This window comes from Schistosoma mansoni, chromosome 2, assembly GCF_000237925.1.
Source record: "Schistosoma mansoni strain Puerto Rico chromosome 2, complete genome".
Lineage (NCBI taxonomy): Eukaryota > Metazoa > Platyhelminthes > Trematoda > Strigeidida > Schistosomatidae > Schistosoma > Schistosoma mansoni.
Window position 1 is genome coordinate 19,978,425 of NC_031496.1, and position 15,539 is coordinate 19,993,963.

At 38.0% G+C, this 15,539-nt stretch overlaps 1 protein-coding gene across 1 annotated transcript in view; it reads left to right on the forward strand.

The window, feature by feature from the left end:
- Positions 1-1,961, forward strand: part of Smp_147290 (putative twister) — a gene marked incomplete at both ends in the record, with an annotated part of 15,935 nt that extends 13,974 nt beyond the window's left edge. The window contains one exon of the mRNA XM_018796018.1: positions 1,835-1,961. Coding sequence (XP_018650273.1) covers positions 1,835-1,961 — 127 coding nt within the window. The remainder of the gene's footprint in view (positions 1-1,834) is intronic.
- Positions 1,962-15,539: the final 13,578 nt, after the last annotated feature.

Genomic DNA, 15,539 nt, shown 5'->3' on the forward strand with positions numbered 1-15,539 from the left:
CCCGTGTCCTCAGCTTCCAGTCAGAGACGTTACCACTGAGCTATGCGGGCCGCGACTGACCTCCCTTAGGACGGGATCGAATCCATCAGGGAGCACCAGTTCCGTCAAGATTACAGGTACAGCTTGCTGATGAGTGCCAAGTAGCACGAAACCCGGGTCCAGAATTTCCTGTTGACCACCTCCAACCACCATCTCATCTCAACATAGTGCACATAGTGTCGAGCCACCTAGACTAGTAGCCGCATTGCAACTTGATCGATAGCATTCGATCAGCACTAAGAAGGAATTGACACGCAAGACATTGATCACCACCCAGTGATCAATCAATTGTGATTACATCTCAGTCCTACAGGAGGTCAATCGCCGCTATTATAGTCTGCCTGGCATGTTTCCTCGGTTGTCATCGCTATACGACGTTAATTGGCACGGTCTCGTTCATCTCCGTGCCTTGATACTTACTTCTGGTGATACCAATAAACTCCTGGAATTGGTTTAGGTGACCTAGAGTGCTGTCTGGGAAATGGCTCTTTCCTAGATGATCTAGCACGTCTCATATGAATAGTGGATATAGTTGTGTTTTAGTGCCGCAAGTTTATTAGACAAGTAAAAGAAATGTTTTTTCAAGTGTTGCCATTTCATTGGTTCTTGCTCCGTCAGTAGCTTGTAATGTCTTCACACCAAAGTAATCTGTGGCATTAATAGTGGTTACTGTGAGTTCGGGTATGTGAATTGAGTCGGAGGAAACTTTTGTAGAACTACACTCAATGTCCATATTATCAGTAGATGTGTACATTATACAATCATACCAAAAATGTTTATATAGACAAAGAATACATATATCTACGGGTGTGGTATCATAGTCAGTATAAAAAACAAAATCGACGTATTGGCTCATTGGATAATCTTAGAGGATCAAATATATCAATACCAAAATAATGATAGAGTTATTGAAAAAATTATCAAGACAAATATAAATACTCACAAAGAAGAAGTGTGGGACATTACTTAAATTGTCAGTAGGAAGCGTGTTCGAGTTTTGGTCTCATAATCCACAGTTATAAGAAGTAGTTGATAATTCCAAATATGATAAATATAGCCCAGGATAATATGTTTCCGAGATGATTGCGTAATGGAAATATCTGTGTGATCTGTAAATGTAGGTACTAAAATATATTAGAGGTCTGTTATCGCGGCAGTTGATAAATGAGAACGAGAAGTGTATGTGCAGCAGTGTATTTATGAACGAAATTCTGTATGTCATGTGAACAGAGAAGAAAATGTTAACAGAAGATTAAAGTCAAATTTTAAACAACCACTTTACATTCAATAACTGTAATAGTGCAAATTATGTGAAACTATGATAAAATGTGAATATTAACGAAAATCACTTACAAAATTAGCTCATATTAACTATCTCCACAAGAACAAGTGATTAATACCAATGGTCAGAATCGGTCACAATGGAGTAAGTGTATACACTCTTTATCTTCCCTTAAACTATGAGATTAAAATTACTTCGTATCTTTCTTTTTTCCTGCACTATGTCCTTATATACAATCCTTCTTTCATATATTACCACCATCAAATTAACTACTATGAATTCGGTGTTAATCTTGTTGTGCTAATGCGGTATGGCAACTTGAACCGATGCATATATGTGCCTGGTCCTACATTGTAGCTGACTGACTGACCAAGATTTTAGGCCATATCTTATTTTAACTTCATCAAGTATTATAATAATTATAATCTTTTGAAAGTTAATTTTTCCTTATCTGACTGTTCAAGATATTAAAACATTTTTTTGATAATAAAATATTATTTTATCTTTCTTTAGTAAGCTTGTATTATATTTACCAAATCCTGTTGAACCAGATTCAAGTAAAGCAACTTGGAATGAAAATAAAGAAACATTAGAAATAACAATGAAAAATAAAAGAGAATATGATTTTATAAATGAATAAATAAACGTTACCCTATAGTCATCAATTTAACTGTACTTTCCAATTGACGTATTGTACAAGACGTTCATTGTTATTTTGCTGTGAAGATTTTAAAGTTACAATTAACTGAAATAAAACAAAGTTTCTATGTCTCTGTTAAAGTTTTTCTTGACAATAAAATGCTTGACTAAATGAGGCTTTTTGATGACAGGTTAACTGACAGAAACAATTCACTAATCAAACATTTCAATATTGATTCTAACCTCCTGGTAGATAAACATTACCGTGAGTTATATATCTTTGTTGTATTTATAGTTGGACAGAAAATGAATCGGATATTTAACCAGTTACGATTTCATTAAAAACAGATGTGCTTGTATTTACACATCAAGGAAGACGAACTTATTAACTCTTAAAACCTAAGTCAAACTTATGCCAAACTAAGATTATAGTCAAATGTATTCAGTGGGTCTTTTTCTATCCATCCACTTCATCGGTATCTCTCTCCAATGCTATCTAGCTAGGTCCATACATAGCTAGGTGTACAAAAAAAGGTACCTCGATAATGACTATTGAATACTAGTATTGGCTAGAACTAGACTGAAAATGGTACAATACTACAGGATATGATCCCCAATGTATAACTTGCGGTCGTGTTTAAATTGGTTGAACGAACGACCACTCTCTTAGTTTAAAAACTCTAAACGAGTTATGAAGTACTCAGTTGTCAACGTTTTGGGAAGTTAATGTAGTTCTTCACAAGGTTTATCCAGGATGGATTTGTTCCACTGCACTGTACTGGTTTGCTAAAGATAATGAAATGATATTCTCCTTCCTAAAAGCTCATCTCTATACAAATTCCTGTTTCTTTCAGTGAGAATTCTATTGATTGTTTACTCACTTAGACCTGTAACCCCGCTCGTGGCATAGGCCGACAATCAGTAATCTCTAACCGACTCCTATAATCCTCTTTCTAATTCCTACCAAGTCCAACTCATACTAATGATGCCTCTCTCAATCCTGGAATAATATCTTCCTTGGTCTGCAACTTTTCCTTCCACCATTAAGATCGAAAATTCGGGGTTGCAATGTGGTTCAGTTTAATGGTTTCCGTGAAATACATCTTATTTACTTATAGTACCTTTTCTCCACTTCTTTAACTGGCAGCTTGTTTGTCCTCTCCCAAAATAGATCATCCCTGATGATATCTTGCGTAGGCAACCGTTTATAAATACCTGTAGAGTTTTGACAATAGTCGTAGTAGTTCTCTAAGTTTCAGCTCTGTATGATAGGACTGTCTTGATGTTCATATTGAAGATTATGACTCTGATATATAGGTATATACATTCACTAAAGCACAGAATAAATCAAGTGCATTTTTCATCCAGTACTTAGTTGCTTGTGACTTTAGTTCTACGTAGATTATGGAACAAAACACAGTTTGGATGTTGATCCCTAAACTTTGTTGTAGAAATATGTTACATAAACCGTTATTAATTTATCAGTATCTGTTCTCGGAGAAAAACAAAACTCAATCAAGTCATTTCATACGGCGTTAGTACAATATGTCTGTTATCATTATTATGTGTTAACAAAGAAATAGGAATAGATGAACATTCAATAGTTTAAATAAATAGTAGTCACACCTAAGATTGATCTATATTTACCCTCTTCATTTAGATAGATATCTACTTTTCTGTAGGAAACAGATAGATTAACAGTTATAATGTATTCCCAAAGCTACATTTTTCAACAAGATTTATAGAATTTGAAATGCTTGTAGGATAACCCCCTACTCTGTATAATAGTTATTTGATCTGAAAGCATAATATACTGTTTAGATTTTCCAATTGAGAACATAAATAAATACTTGTTACCTGTTATACTTTCACTTAAGCATGTCTTACTTAAACCTTATCCCTAATTTTTAGATCTTTTGTCAGTCTATCATTGAAACTATTAATTAATTCTGTTAATATGAATAAAGATTAAATATGAGTGTTTATTTAAAACTATAACTGCATTATTGCTTAATGAAAGTTACTCCGTTCAGTTAATCAATGACTCCTCTTTTATCTACATTTTAAACAACTAACATAGTTTTAAACTTTCGGGGTTTAAAAATATCTGTCCGCATTTAGAGAATATAAAATAAAGTTTATATTTCCTTGTTTGGATATATGAATTATTTCATGTTTGAAATGAGATCCATTTGAAAAATAAATAGGTATCATTGTGGTTGTGTGCAGTTCAATCGGCACTAGTTTTTATGCTGTGATCCGATCATTAAAACAACTTGTGTACCCCTACATTTTTCGGAGGTCACAAGTTGTTGCTTCGATGTCCACCATACTCAACAACAGTCGTCTATTCAACAATTCGTCTATGTGTTCTACATACCTGTTCCACTCCTCTTCACTACTCTTCAGTGATTGGTTTTCCTCACAAATTATCATGACAGGTCACACGAGTCTACTGGAGTTACCTGAAAGACCATTGTTTGGATCATATGGCCCAGGAATACTTCCTTCATTCACAACTTGTTCTACTAGAGTCGTCAGATATTCTACATATTTTTGTTTATCAAGTCATACTTTTCTTCACTCGCTCGTTTACTTCTGAGTATTCAATCTGTGCTTCGGATTTGTCTGCTCTTCTCTCATTCAACTGTTACTGACATTTGTCTTCTCATCTTCCATTGATTGAATCCTACACTGGTGATCTACAGAGATTAAACATTCAGTCTGGTGTAGTGTGTTAGGCTGTTGAAGGAAGACCATGTTGAATGCTTGTAGTGAGGTCTATCCAATTGTCCACTACTTCTTCACCTTCCGTTCTAGATCGACCACCAACACCTGGTCATCTGAAGAAACATCAATTCCTCTCGTCAACCCTACATATTCATGGACATTCTGAAGCAATCATTGATGCACATGAAATCAATCGAGTTCCGTGTAATGCTATTCGATGGAACCTATTTAACTTTGTGTATGGATTTGTGGAGTGAAATACTCCCACCTATAACCATGCTGTTGACAGCAAATAGATTCGCAAGTCTCTCATCATTCTTATTCCTCCCTGTCAGTTTACATCACCACACGATTCGTTCATAACTGGTATTGTCCATTCCGATCTCGGAGTTTAGTTCGTCTAACAGAATGTTCAGGTCGTTTCCTGGACATTTCTCGAAGGTCGACTTCAGTCTCTCATATAACTGATCATTCTCATCCTCATTGTGATCATTGGAATGAATCATACCCATTTTAATCCGTCCCTTCTTCATCTCGATGAATGTTTCGATGATCCTACAACCATGAGACTTCCATCCCATAAGTGATTTTCACGTTTCGTTGGAGAGCACTAGTGCAACTTGATATGGGGAGCCAATCACAAGTAGCGAAAGGTGAGTGTTCGACGTTGGATGGTGACCACTTTAGTTTTAATGGGCTCAACTATCTGAAGGAGCTCGGTCATGCATCCGCACCAGATAACAAGTGGAAACGCCGTGCTCAGCATCCCCTGCAATCGCTAGCCAGATTAGAACAGTCGATCCACGATATATTGATAACCTATCAAATATATATTTGAACCTCCTCGCTTCTGTCTTTTGACTTCATTTGGTGGGCACGATTTGATTATCGAAGGTGTTGCTAGTTAACGTGTTGTCTAAATAAAAATACTTCTGACATCTTCAACATGTTGGATATTGAAAGTTTTGTGTGTCTGAAGAAAGAACCTCGGGCTCCAACTGGGCTGTCTTATGATCCAAGTTGATTCCTACCACAGCCACTGGTCTTACTTCTTGCACGAACAAAACGAATTGTAATTGCCAGCATTAAAAGTTCATTTTATTTTCCTACATAATTAGGCACCAAAATAGTAATGCAAACACCATAAATACTCTTACTTCAATTGACGATTAAGAACAAATAACAAAGACGCAGTTTACTAACGGACAGTTTCGGCATAAAGTTGAAATTAGCAAAGAGAATCGAATCGTGTGGACCTATAGAGTTGGGAAATGCCATCCTGTGACTTTCGTGTTTCAGATAAACAGAATATAAATTAGTTTTTTTAACAAACCACAACGAAATGGCCAGAAACCCAACCTTATGTCGCATCATGTTTACTTCCTTACGGCTGTCACCGTTTCCATATATCAGAAGATATTGATTCCTTTCCTGTCATCAGTAAACACTAGAAGGACCTACTTCCGTCCTTTTGAAAATGCACTTTTTTGAATAAACCAATAAGCGAAGACAAAAACCTCATGGCTAAGTCTCCGTCACTATTCGCCTTTCCAGAGTGATGTAGGTTTGAATGGCAGTGTAGTACTCTGAAGCTTTTAAAATATCAGTTGCCTTATAGTTTGTGCTGGATCAGTCATGCATCAACGACATTTTCCACACTAGGAAATGAACACAAACCCAACAATGCTTGTAAATAGCGTTCTGTTGATGTCGAATTGACCCATTACTTCTTGCTTTACAGCTTCCTGGCTAAAACCAGACTAACTTTAATAATAATAATAATATATTTCTGCAATAGCAGGTACACGCCATTTTTACAGGCATGATCTACAATTTACAACATATACTGGTTCACAGTATGCATCCCAAGCAAGGTTATTTAGTAATTATGATCTATAAAAGTTGATAGCAGTCCATTCGTTCAGATATAATGTGTTTTCATAAGAATAGTTTACAAAGGGGCATGGCGCCCACATTACATACCAGATCCAATCTCGACAAAAAGTGTATTAGGGCTTCGGTAGTGCTAAGTATTTATGTAATGCAGCCTTTTTAGTTTATAGTTGTTATAAAGTAGCTTGTGGGGAGCCTGGTTCAAACTACGACCTTGGGAAAGCGCGTTCGTCGAGCTTGTTCCAGATGTCAGAAGTTACATAGCTTCACCTTCAGAGCAAGATTCTGAAGAGAAAAAAAGGAAAAAGAAACCGAGGAGCAGCAAGGCATTTGGATCTGAACGATAACCAATGCTTAACATTTATTAGTGGAACAGATGGAAGTATGATAAATTATTAGATTAAATTGATACTAGCTCATGTTGCAAGAGTGAAGTGTGATTAGCGGCTCCAGGGGAGAGAATGCAGTAATAAAGAACAATGAGTTGTGATATTTATCAAGGTGGAGTAGGTTCCAATGAAGGAGGGAAGTCAAGGTTGGAATGAGGAAGAACAGAGAGTGCATATAGAGAGTAGATTGTTGAGTAAAATAACAACCATATCCTTTACAGTCTGTTTTTTTCATCATCCGATGCCTGCTACACAGTTTTCATGTAAAAGTCCGAGTTAGCATGTTAAAAGTTGTCTTAGTAGAATAGTTAATCCAGCACAAAAATTAGAAACATGAGTCTGAATGGTGAGTGTAGGAGAACAACCTCAATATCATAGATTGATTGACTTGTTCTCATCCATAAAGAGCCTGATACAAACAAAATGTTCTGCCCCACAAACACGGGTGGATTGAAATCATTGCCCTCACCATCAGTGCTTGCTGGTCAGTAACTCCACCCTCCCTCCTTTTGTGATGTTAGGCTCATTTACGCTTATTTTTTGGATACATATCATACCTCACACAATGTTCTGTGTTTCACATCCTGTTGGAAAACACTATTTCTATAGGTACCATGTTACAAGCTTATCAGACAGTTACAAATTATGGACTGTGGGTAAGGCTTCGATGCAATGTTTTTTTTACTATATGGTAAAGTGTAGGTTACGAATCAGAGTATAGGCATTAGGAAGGGTATAGTGTAGGATATTTGTTTACCATAGTAGGCGGAAAAGTGGAGATTTATATTAGTTACAGATAAGGTAAGATAACGAGTGGTGAAATAATATTAATGGCAAGGCAACATAGTGTACAGATGAGTAAAAAGCTGATAAATAGACAAGAGGTAACTCACACTAAATTCGCGCTGAGGTTATTTTGTTCTATGCTAACCGGTTGATGGGTGACAAGTTCTGTGGTTGTACGACCACTGGCAGTAGGCAGTCGATTGTGCGTTTCTTCTGACGTTTTAGGGTATTTATAAGCGTCGTTTAGCGACCGAGTATTGATAGGTCCAGTGAGTTGCCTGTCTACTTCAATTGAAAAGAATTAGTGAGGGGAAAGTATCTAATACAACTACAAGGTAGGGAAATAAGGCGATTCAGTCTATATATGTAGAGAGCCTATGATGTCTGTGTGGGACGTGGATGTGTTCGTTTGCACCAGATCTATGCAGGTGAGGGGTTGATTAATGAGTCTTGTAAACGTATGTAATTTGTCTGCCATGCGTATTTCAGAAGGAAGACTGTTCCATATCAATGCGTACTTGATAAGGAAGAAGTTTTCACGTGTTTTTGATCTGTGTTTTTCAATTTTGACTGTGGATACTTTGTCTCGAAGGTTGTATCCATGTGAGTCTTGGTAGAGAGCTATATTACATGTGGAATAAGTAAGGTTTTTAAGGAGTTTGAAATAAAGAATTAAGTTAGACCTAAGCCTTCTTTTCCATAGGAGTTCTAGTCCTAAGATATGGCATCTGGATTTGTAGTCAGTGAGTTGGTCGTTCTTAAGTATTTTGCGAGTGAAGTCTCGCTGTATTCCTTCCACCTTAAGTATATCAGATAGGCGTAGGTTGGAAAATAAGAACGAGCAGTATTCGACGACGGGTCTTACGCATGCTTTATATAGGATGATTTTAGTTTCGCTTTGAAAGAAATTACAAAGGATGAAGCCGAGCAATCTCCGCATTTGAGATGCTTTAGTTGAAATGTGTTCAGAGAAGTTAAGACTGTCAGAGTAATGTACCCCAAGGTCAGCTACTGATGTCAGTCTGAGCAGTGGGTTTTTGTTAAGTGCTAGTTTTAGTTTAAGTGACGTGTTTCCAATACATAGCCAACCGCATTTCTCTGTGTTGAGCTCTAGCCCTCAGCGTTTGCACCAGTCGTCTACTTTGTTGAGTTCATGTTGGATCGTTTGTATAGTACTACGTACATCACCAATGTCAGTTTTATAGATGACTTTTAAGTCATCAGCGTGGAGGTAGGTCTTACCTGTGGTAAAGCACTTGCATATATTGTTGATATAAATTATAAAGAGCAATGGACCCAAGACACTACCCTGCACAACACCACTGGTTATTGGTCGAGGTGTAGATGTTGTAGAGTTAATCTTGGTTATTTGGTATCTGTTTTTGAGGAAAGACTTAATCCATTGCAATAGGGGGTTTATAATTCCAACTGACTGGAGTCTGTTGATTAGATTATGGGGTACTTTGTCAAAGGCTTTCTTTGTATCGAAATAAAGTATAATCCCTAGCTTTTTCTGGTCACGTATGCGAGTAACCTCGTTAAAGAAGTCTATCAGACATGTACTACATGATCTTGTTCTAATGAAACCATGTTGTGATGGGTCTATTAGTTCTTCCTTAAGTAAGTGATCTGATGATTGACTTTGTATCACTTTTTCCATTATGCGCGAAATAACTGGGAGATATTTATAGGTCTGTAGTTTCCGACCAGGTTTCTCGGTCCTGATTTGTGTTTGGGAAGAACATACGTTACCTTCCAGGCTTCAGGATATGTACCCGCCTCTAAAGATAGTGTATATATTTTGGGCAATAACGTATGTATATCCGGCCCTGACATTTTATAGAGAATTGATGGGATGTCATCGGCACCAGAGCTCGCATTCGGCTTAAGGGTTTTGATGGCGGTATGTATACTCCTAATGTCAAAGTTTATGGTGCTAATATAGCTTTTGCTTATGCATTTTATGTTAACATCTGGGGCATTAGATCTATTCGCGTTTTGGGAAAACCATTCACTTAGCAGTTCGCATATGACGGTTTGGTCATAGTACGTCACGCCATCGTGCAGTAAAGAGTGAATGTTGTGATCTTCGTTCTTCCTTATGCGTTTTGCAAGGAGCCGACATAAGTTTTGGACTTTAGATGCAGCTGTGAGCGCAGTACGTTCTTCTCTCTGTTTATTTTTGTTGTGATGGCTTTGCACTCCTTCAAGTACAGAGTATACCTGGTGCAGGGCACTAAAGTCTTCTGATATAAAGTACGTCTTTCTTAGTTTTCGTAGCTTAGACTTAGCCTTTTGGTTGATATAGGGAGTAATTGTTTTGAAAGCAATTTTAGAAGGGATGGTAGTGTCTAGTGCAGATTTAGTGGTAGTATTGAATATTTCCAATGTTTCTAAAAGGTTATCACTGGTAAAGAAAGTGTTCCAGTCAGAATGCTTCATAAGAAACCGAAAGTTACTCCAGTCGGCGTTTGCATAGTCTCTATATTGGAAACACGTATTTAATGTCTTTAATTTTTTGCGCTTGGCAAGAATCGGAAGGGTGCATAAGACTATTTTATGATCGCTGTTATGGAACTTCTCGCCAACCACCATTGATGTCGGTGTGACATTGTGACAGAATATCAAGTCAAGAATGTTGTGATTTCGGGTAGGCAGGTTAACATGTTGCTGCCAACCGTGTATGTCTAAGGACCTTAGTATTCCTTCATAGCACGGTGGGCCAGAATGTGTCTTCCAGTTGATGGTTGGAAGGTTGAAATCACCACAGACAATTTTGTAGGCGAAGTCAAGCGAGGCAGCCTTAGCAAATGACTCACTTATAATGGTGTCAGTCAGACTGGGGGTATTCGGAGCTCGATATATACATCCGATTAGTATTTTACATTTAAGGGTGTGTACAGTAAGCCATATCGAATCTGGTACTTTACTGAGGATATGATCACTAAAGATTTCCGCCCTCATGTTTTTTGATGCATAAATGAGACAACCGCCACCCTTCTTGGTGACTCGATCACAGCGGAAGAGCCCATACGTGTCTATTTGGAGGTATGTGTCTGTGATATCGGAGGACAACCAACTTTCCGTTATCGAAACAAGTGAGGGGTTGTGTAAAAGTAATAGGGCGCGTAGTGGAGTCATCTTATTCTGAATAGATCGGGCATTGATTAACATTAGTGTCAGGAAGGATGAGTGTTTGTCTAGTAAAATGGTGTGCTGTAAACCCTGTGGTTTGTCGCTTTCGCTATGAGAAGAGGAAAAAGTGGGAGTATTGGCTCTACGTTCCTGTTTGTTTAGTTTAATAACAGCATAGTTAGCGGGAGAAAGGTGGTCGGAGGTTAGTTTGGCGAAAGAAGTATGTTCAGGAGTGTTGGGTAGAAGCGGATGAGTTAAATGGATGGGTGGTGTATTTGGAGGGTGATCATGTTTCGTCAAGGAGCTTTTAAGACAAGAGACAGTTATCGACGGTGAGAAAGATGTGTCACTCCCCATCAGGTCGGAGTATATAGAAGGCGGTCTCAGAATAGTGTAATTGTCGCCCTCAACATTTGGAGACCCCATAGCAATACTGTTGAGGGGGAGAGAGATAAAAAAGGATGAGGTGGTGTGTGTGCCAAATTAGGGGAGATCAGAGAGTTATAAAGGGTGGTTTGGCTCTGGTAGTATTTAGAATCGATAGGTGGGTCCCCAAGCAGGCCAACATTATGGTTGCCTTGTGTGCAGTAGAGTGTTCTACACCTATTGTGGGTAGTTAGGGGAGTTGTATGTTTCAAATAATTATTGCATGATTGTCTGACATTGTTGCCGGGGGTGGTGTTCCTGTTGTGTGGGCTGTGCTGATTCCTGTAGCTTGCATGTTTCAAGCTATATGGCATATTGGCATCATGTGTAAGTGTGGTTTTTGTCGGGCGTAACCTCACGTTAGGATAAGGGGGTACTGCCAGTTCACTATGCTTGTTGTAGCGCATTCGACTGCTATGAGTAGGTGCATGTTGTGTATTGGAGTGCTGGAGTGCTTGTGGGTTTTTAGAGAGAATTTAGTATTATTTCGCATTACAGTGTTTGGGTGGTTATAGCTATTAGGGCGATTGGTGTGGGGGTTGGGTTTTGGCTTTTTATCGGAGCCACAAGAACAGTGCTTTGAAACTGTAGAGGCATATGTGGGTGGGCATTTTGATGTAGTTGAGTGTTTGGGCTTAGGGTGAATGGTTACAGCTGCCTGGTGTTTAGTCTTGTTCTTAGAACTAGTAGCAGTATGCGACGTGCCTCCGTTTTTGGGAGGGGTTGGGTATGGTGTTTTAGGGATAGCGCTATGGCCAACGTTGTAACTGCCGCTACCACGTAGGCTGGGTTGATTGTTTTGCACTTCACTGGAGTTTCGACGTTGGATAGCAGTCTTGTCATGGGTGATTTTAACTTTTTAAAGGTTGGAATACGCCTCAGTAAAAACTGACTTTTAAGGAGGTGATTGGCTTCTATGATACTACCAAACTGAAATAGAATAGGACAAGAGGCTTTAGTCTGTGCTTTACGTAATCTTCTTGCTACACACCAAGATTGCGACAGTCCACATTATTGTAGTAGAGTATTTTTAGCAAGCTTTAGGTTCGTACTATCAGGTATATTATACGCAATGACATTGTGCATACACTGAAGTCTTTTCAGCACTTCAGCTGATATGTGGTCAATTATTTTTTCAGTGTTTTTTATAATTTCGAGATCAGGATTTTCCGGAACACTGATTAGGTATTTATACGGTAACAGGTCTTGAATAGTTTGGGTGAGGCTAGATTTTATTTGACTGCTTTTAGAACTATCACTGGTGAGATCATTAGAGTTTATATCAACATTATTATGGTCTATATGGTTGCATACACATTTGTTGCAAGTGTCTACCGGGTGGTCATCTTGTGCGTACTTAGTTGGGGGATAAGGTATATGTTTTTGTGAGTAGTCGAGATCTACATTATTAGGCTGGCTACTGTAGGTGGGATTATGTGCACTCTGTTGGCCGCTACACAGGATGACCAATTGTGGATTTATTGTGTGTATGGGGTCAACCGCACTGTCTAAATACCGCTCACAACGTGTGATGAGTGGGCTGTCAAATGATGTCGGGCTAGGCGGTATGTGATTACTCTTATATATATCTACAAGCGAGATGCAAGGTAGTGACAGGTCATGCCCAAGTACATGGTGCACGTCTAGTGTAGCTGTAGGAAGATCAGAGTATGATGCAGACTGACCAGTATGTTTAGAAAGCTTCACATTATTCGCGTGAATGGTGGATTTAGATCTTTTGCACGTGCTATGAGCATCAGGAGAGATTATGTGTTTTTTAGATGACCTGGACATTATTAGAAGTAATGTAAATATAAATTTTGTATTGGGTGAGCAGCGACTGTTATATCTTTACTTACTAGATGTGTAAAGTTCTATGGTAGAGTCAGATCAATATTTGCTAAGAGCTAATATATTAACGTTAATGAACGAGGAGAGGTGGACAGTGTGCGAGATAGTGAGCTTAATGCACTATGTTGAGTCACAGGATGGGGTGTCAAATTCATAGAGCCCTATCAGAAATAAAGTATTTTTTCACTAATAAATGTTAAATTAGAAGGAAACACTAATAATAATAAAAATTATAACCACGTGAAAAAAAGTTACAACCTTCAGAAGAAGCGCCTCGGGCTCCAACTGGGCTGTCTTATGATCCAAGTTGATTCCTACCACAGCCACTGGTCTTACTTCTTGCACGAACAAAACGAATTGTAATTGCCAGCATTAAAAGTTCATTTTATTTTCCTACATAATTAGGCACCAAAATAGTAATGCAAACACCATAAATACTCTTACTTCAATTGACGATTAAGAACAAATAACAAAGACGCAGTTTACTAACGGACAGTTTCGGCATAAAGTTGAAATTAGCAAAGAGAATCGAATCGTGTGGACCTATAGAGTTGGGAAATGCCATCCTGTGACTTTCGTGTTTCAGATAAACAGAATATAAATTAGTTTTTTTAACAAACCACAACGAAATGGCCAGAAACCCAACCTTATGTCGCATCATGTTTACTTCCTTACGGCTGTCACCGTTTCCATATATCAGAAGATATTGATTCCTTTCCTGTCATCAGTAAACACTAGAAGGACCTACTTCCGTCCTTTTGAAAATGCACTTTTTTGAATAAACCAATAAGCGAAGACAAAAACCTCATGGCTAAGTCTCCGTCACTATTCGCCTTTCCAGAGTGATGTAGGTTTGAATGGCAGTGTAGTACTCTGAAGCTTTTAAAATGTCAGTTGCCTTATAGTTTGTGCTGGATCAGTCATGCATCAACGACATTTTCCACACTAGGAAATGAACACAAACCCAACAATGCTTGTAAATAGCGTTCTGTTGATGTCGAATTGACCCATTACTTCTTGCTTTACAGCTTCCTGGCTAAAACCAGACTAACTTTATCCAAGAGACTTTCTGAAGTCAAATTGGTGAAGCGTATCGGATGAAGAATGGTCTAAGTACTCATGACTTAAGTTACAAATCGAACCAACACCCTAGACGATGAGCAATATCTGTTATGACACTGGAGAATAATTTAGACTTCTCCAGTATACACATGTTTAACCCAGTATATCCATTTATAAACCATGAGTTAATGATTTTTAACAAAGTTGGTTGTTAGATACTTTTGGAAGTAGCAGAGTTTAAGCTCTAATTTTAGTAAGCGGATGAATGGAAGTGCATTCTCTAGTGCATAAGGTAAAAGAAAGTAGTTGTATCGTTTAGAATTATTTGTGTCCGAAACTCGCATAAATACTAGATCTCGTTTAACAGGTCTAGTAGTAGAGGGCATAAACCAATAGGCAATAACAATGAAGCACATTATGTTGTTCCTTCGTTAAATAATGAGAGGAACAACGATAGTCATTAAAGAGCTATGGAACGCGTCCACCTTTATTTAAAGAAAAACTATAGTGTCCACATGTAACTGTACCCCTCTGACATTGGCACAGAGGTACACCAATCTCTTCAGGTCTTTCAGATGACCGGGACATTTCAGGGTAGTTGCAATTGCAATGTAGTGACAAATGCATGATGTGTATCTAATTTGATCTTCGCATCCTATCAGATTCTGAATAGCTTCTCATCATTTACTGCAAAAAATAAGACATCCATCGACGTTCATATTCCAAGCTAGTCAACGATCATCCAGAAGCAGAAATTTAAGTTTCTATTGCGACTTGAAAAGATACAGTATTATATGTATTACTTTTATGCACTAATCTTCTGCAATATATTAACATTCAATTTACGCCCCTTGAAAAATACTTTCATCCAGTACTTCATAGTTCCTCACCATCTAGAGAAGTCTCGTACCGTAGTCAACGACGACTTAGGTGGGGAGGAACAATTCATTGTTTACCTCAAAATTACAGAGCGCTCTCGTGAAATATCAAAATCCTACACTGAATAAATCAGTTGCGCATCCTTGCATTTCCTTTACATGCTCCAGTATTCCTCTAATTCTGTTTTTATTTCATTTGCCCATCGATCTACCACCTGCTACCTTTATTTGAATCTTCTAATACCACGCATTCCACTTCTGACTGGCGCTACGTACTACTTATATCTGTTAGTACAAGTAGCATACACAACACAGCTTAAAGGCTCAATGTCATCAAAACTCTATAATATAATCATTCGTTCCAGTGATAAAACGTACTACCGAGAAGTATGATTATTTTTTTAAGAATTTTAGACCTTTGAACTCTTT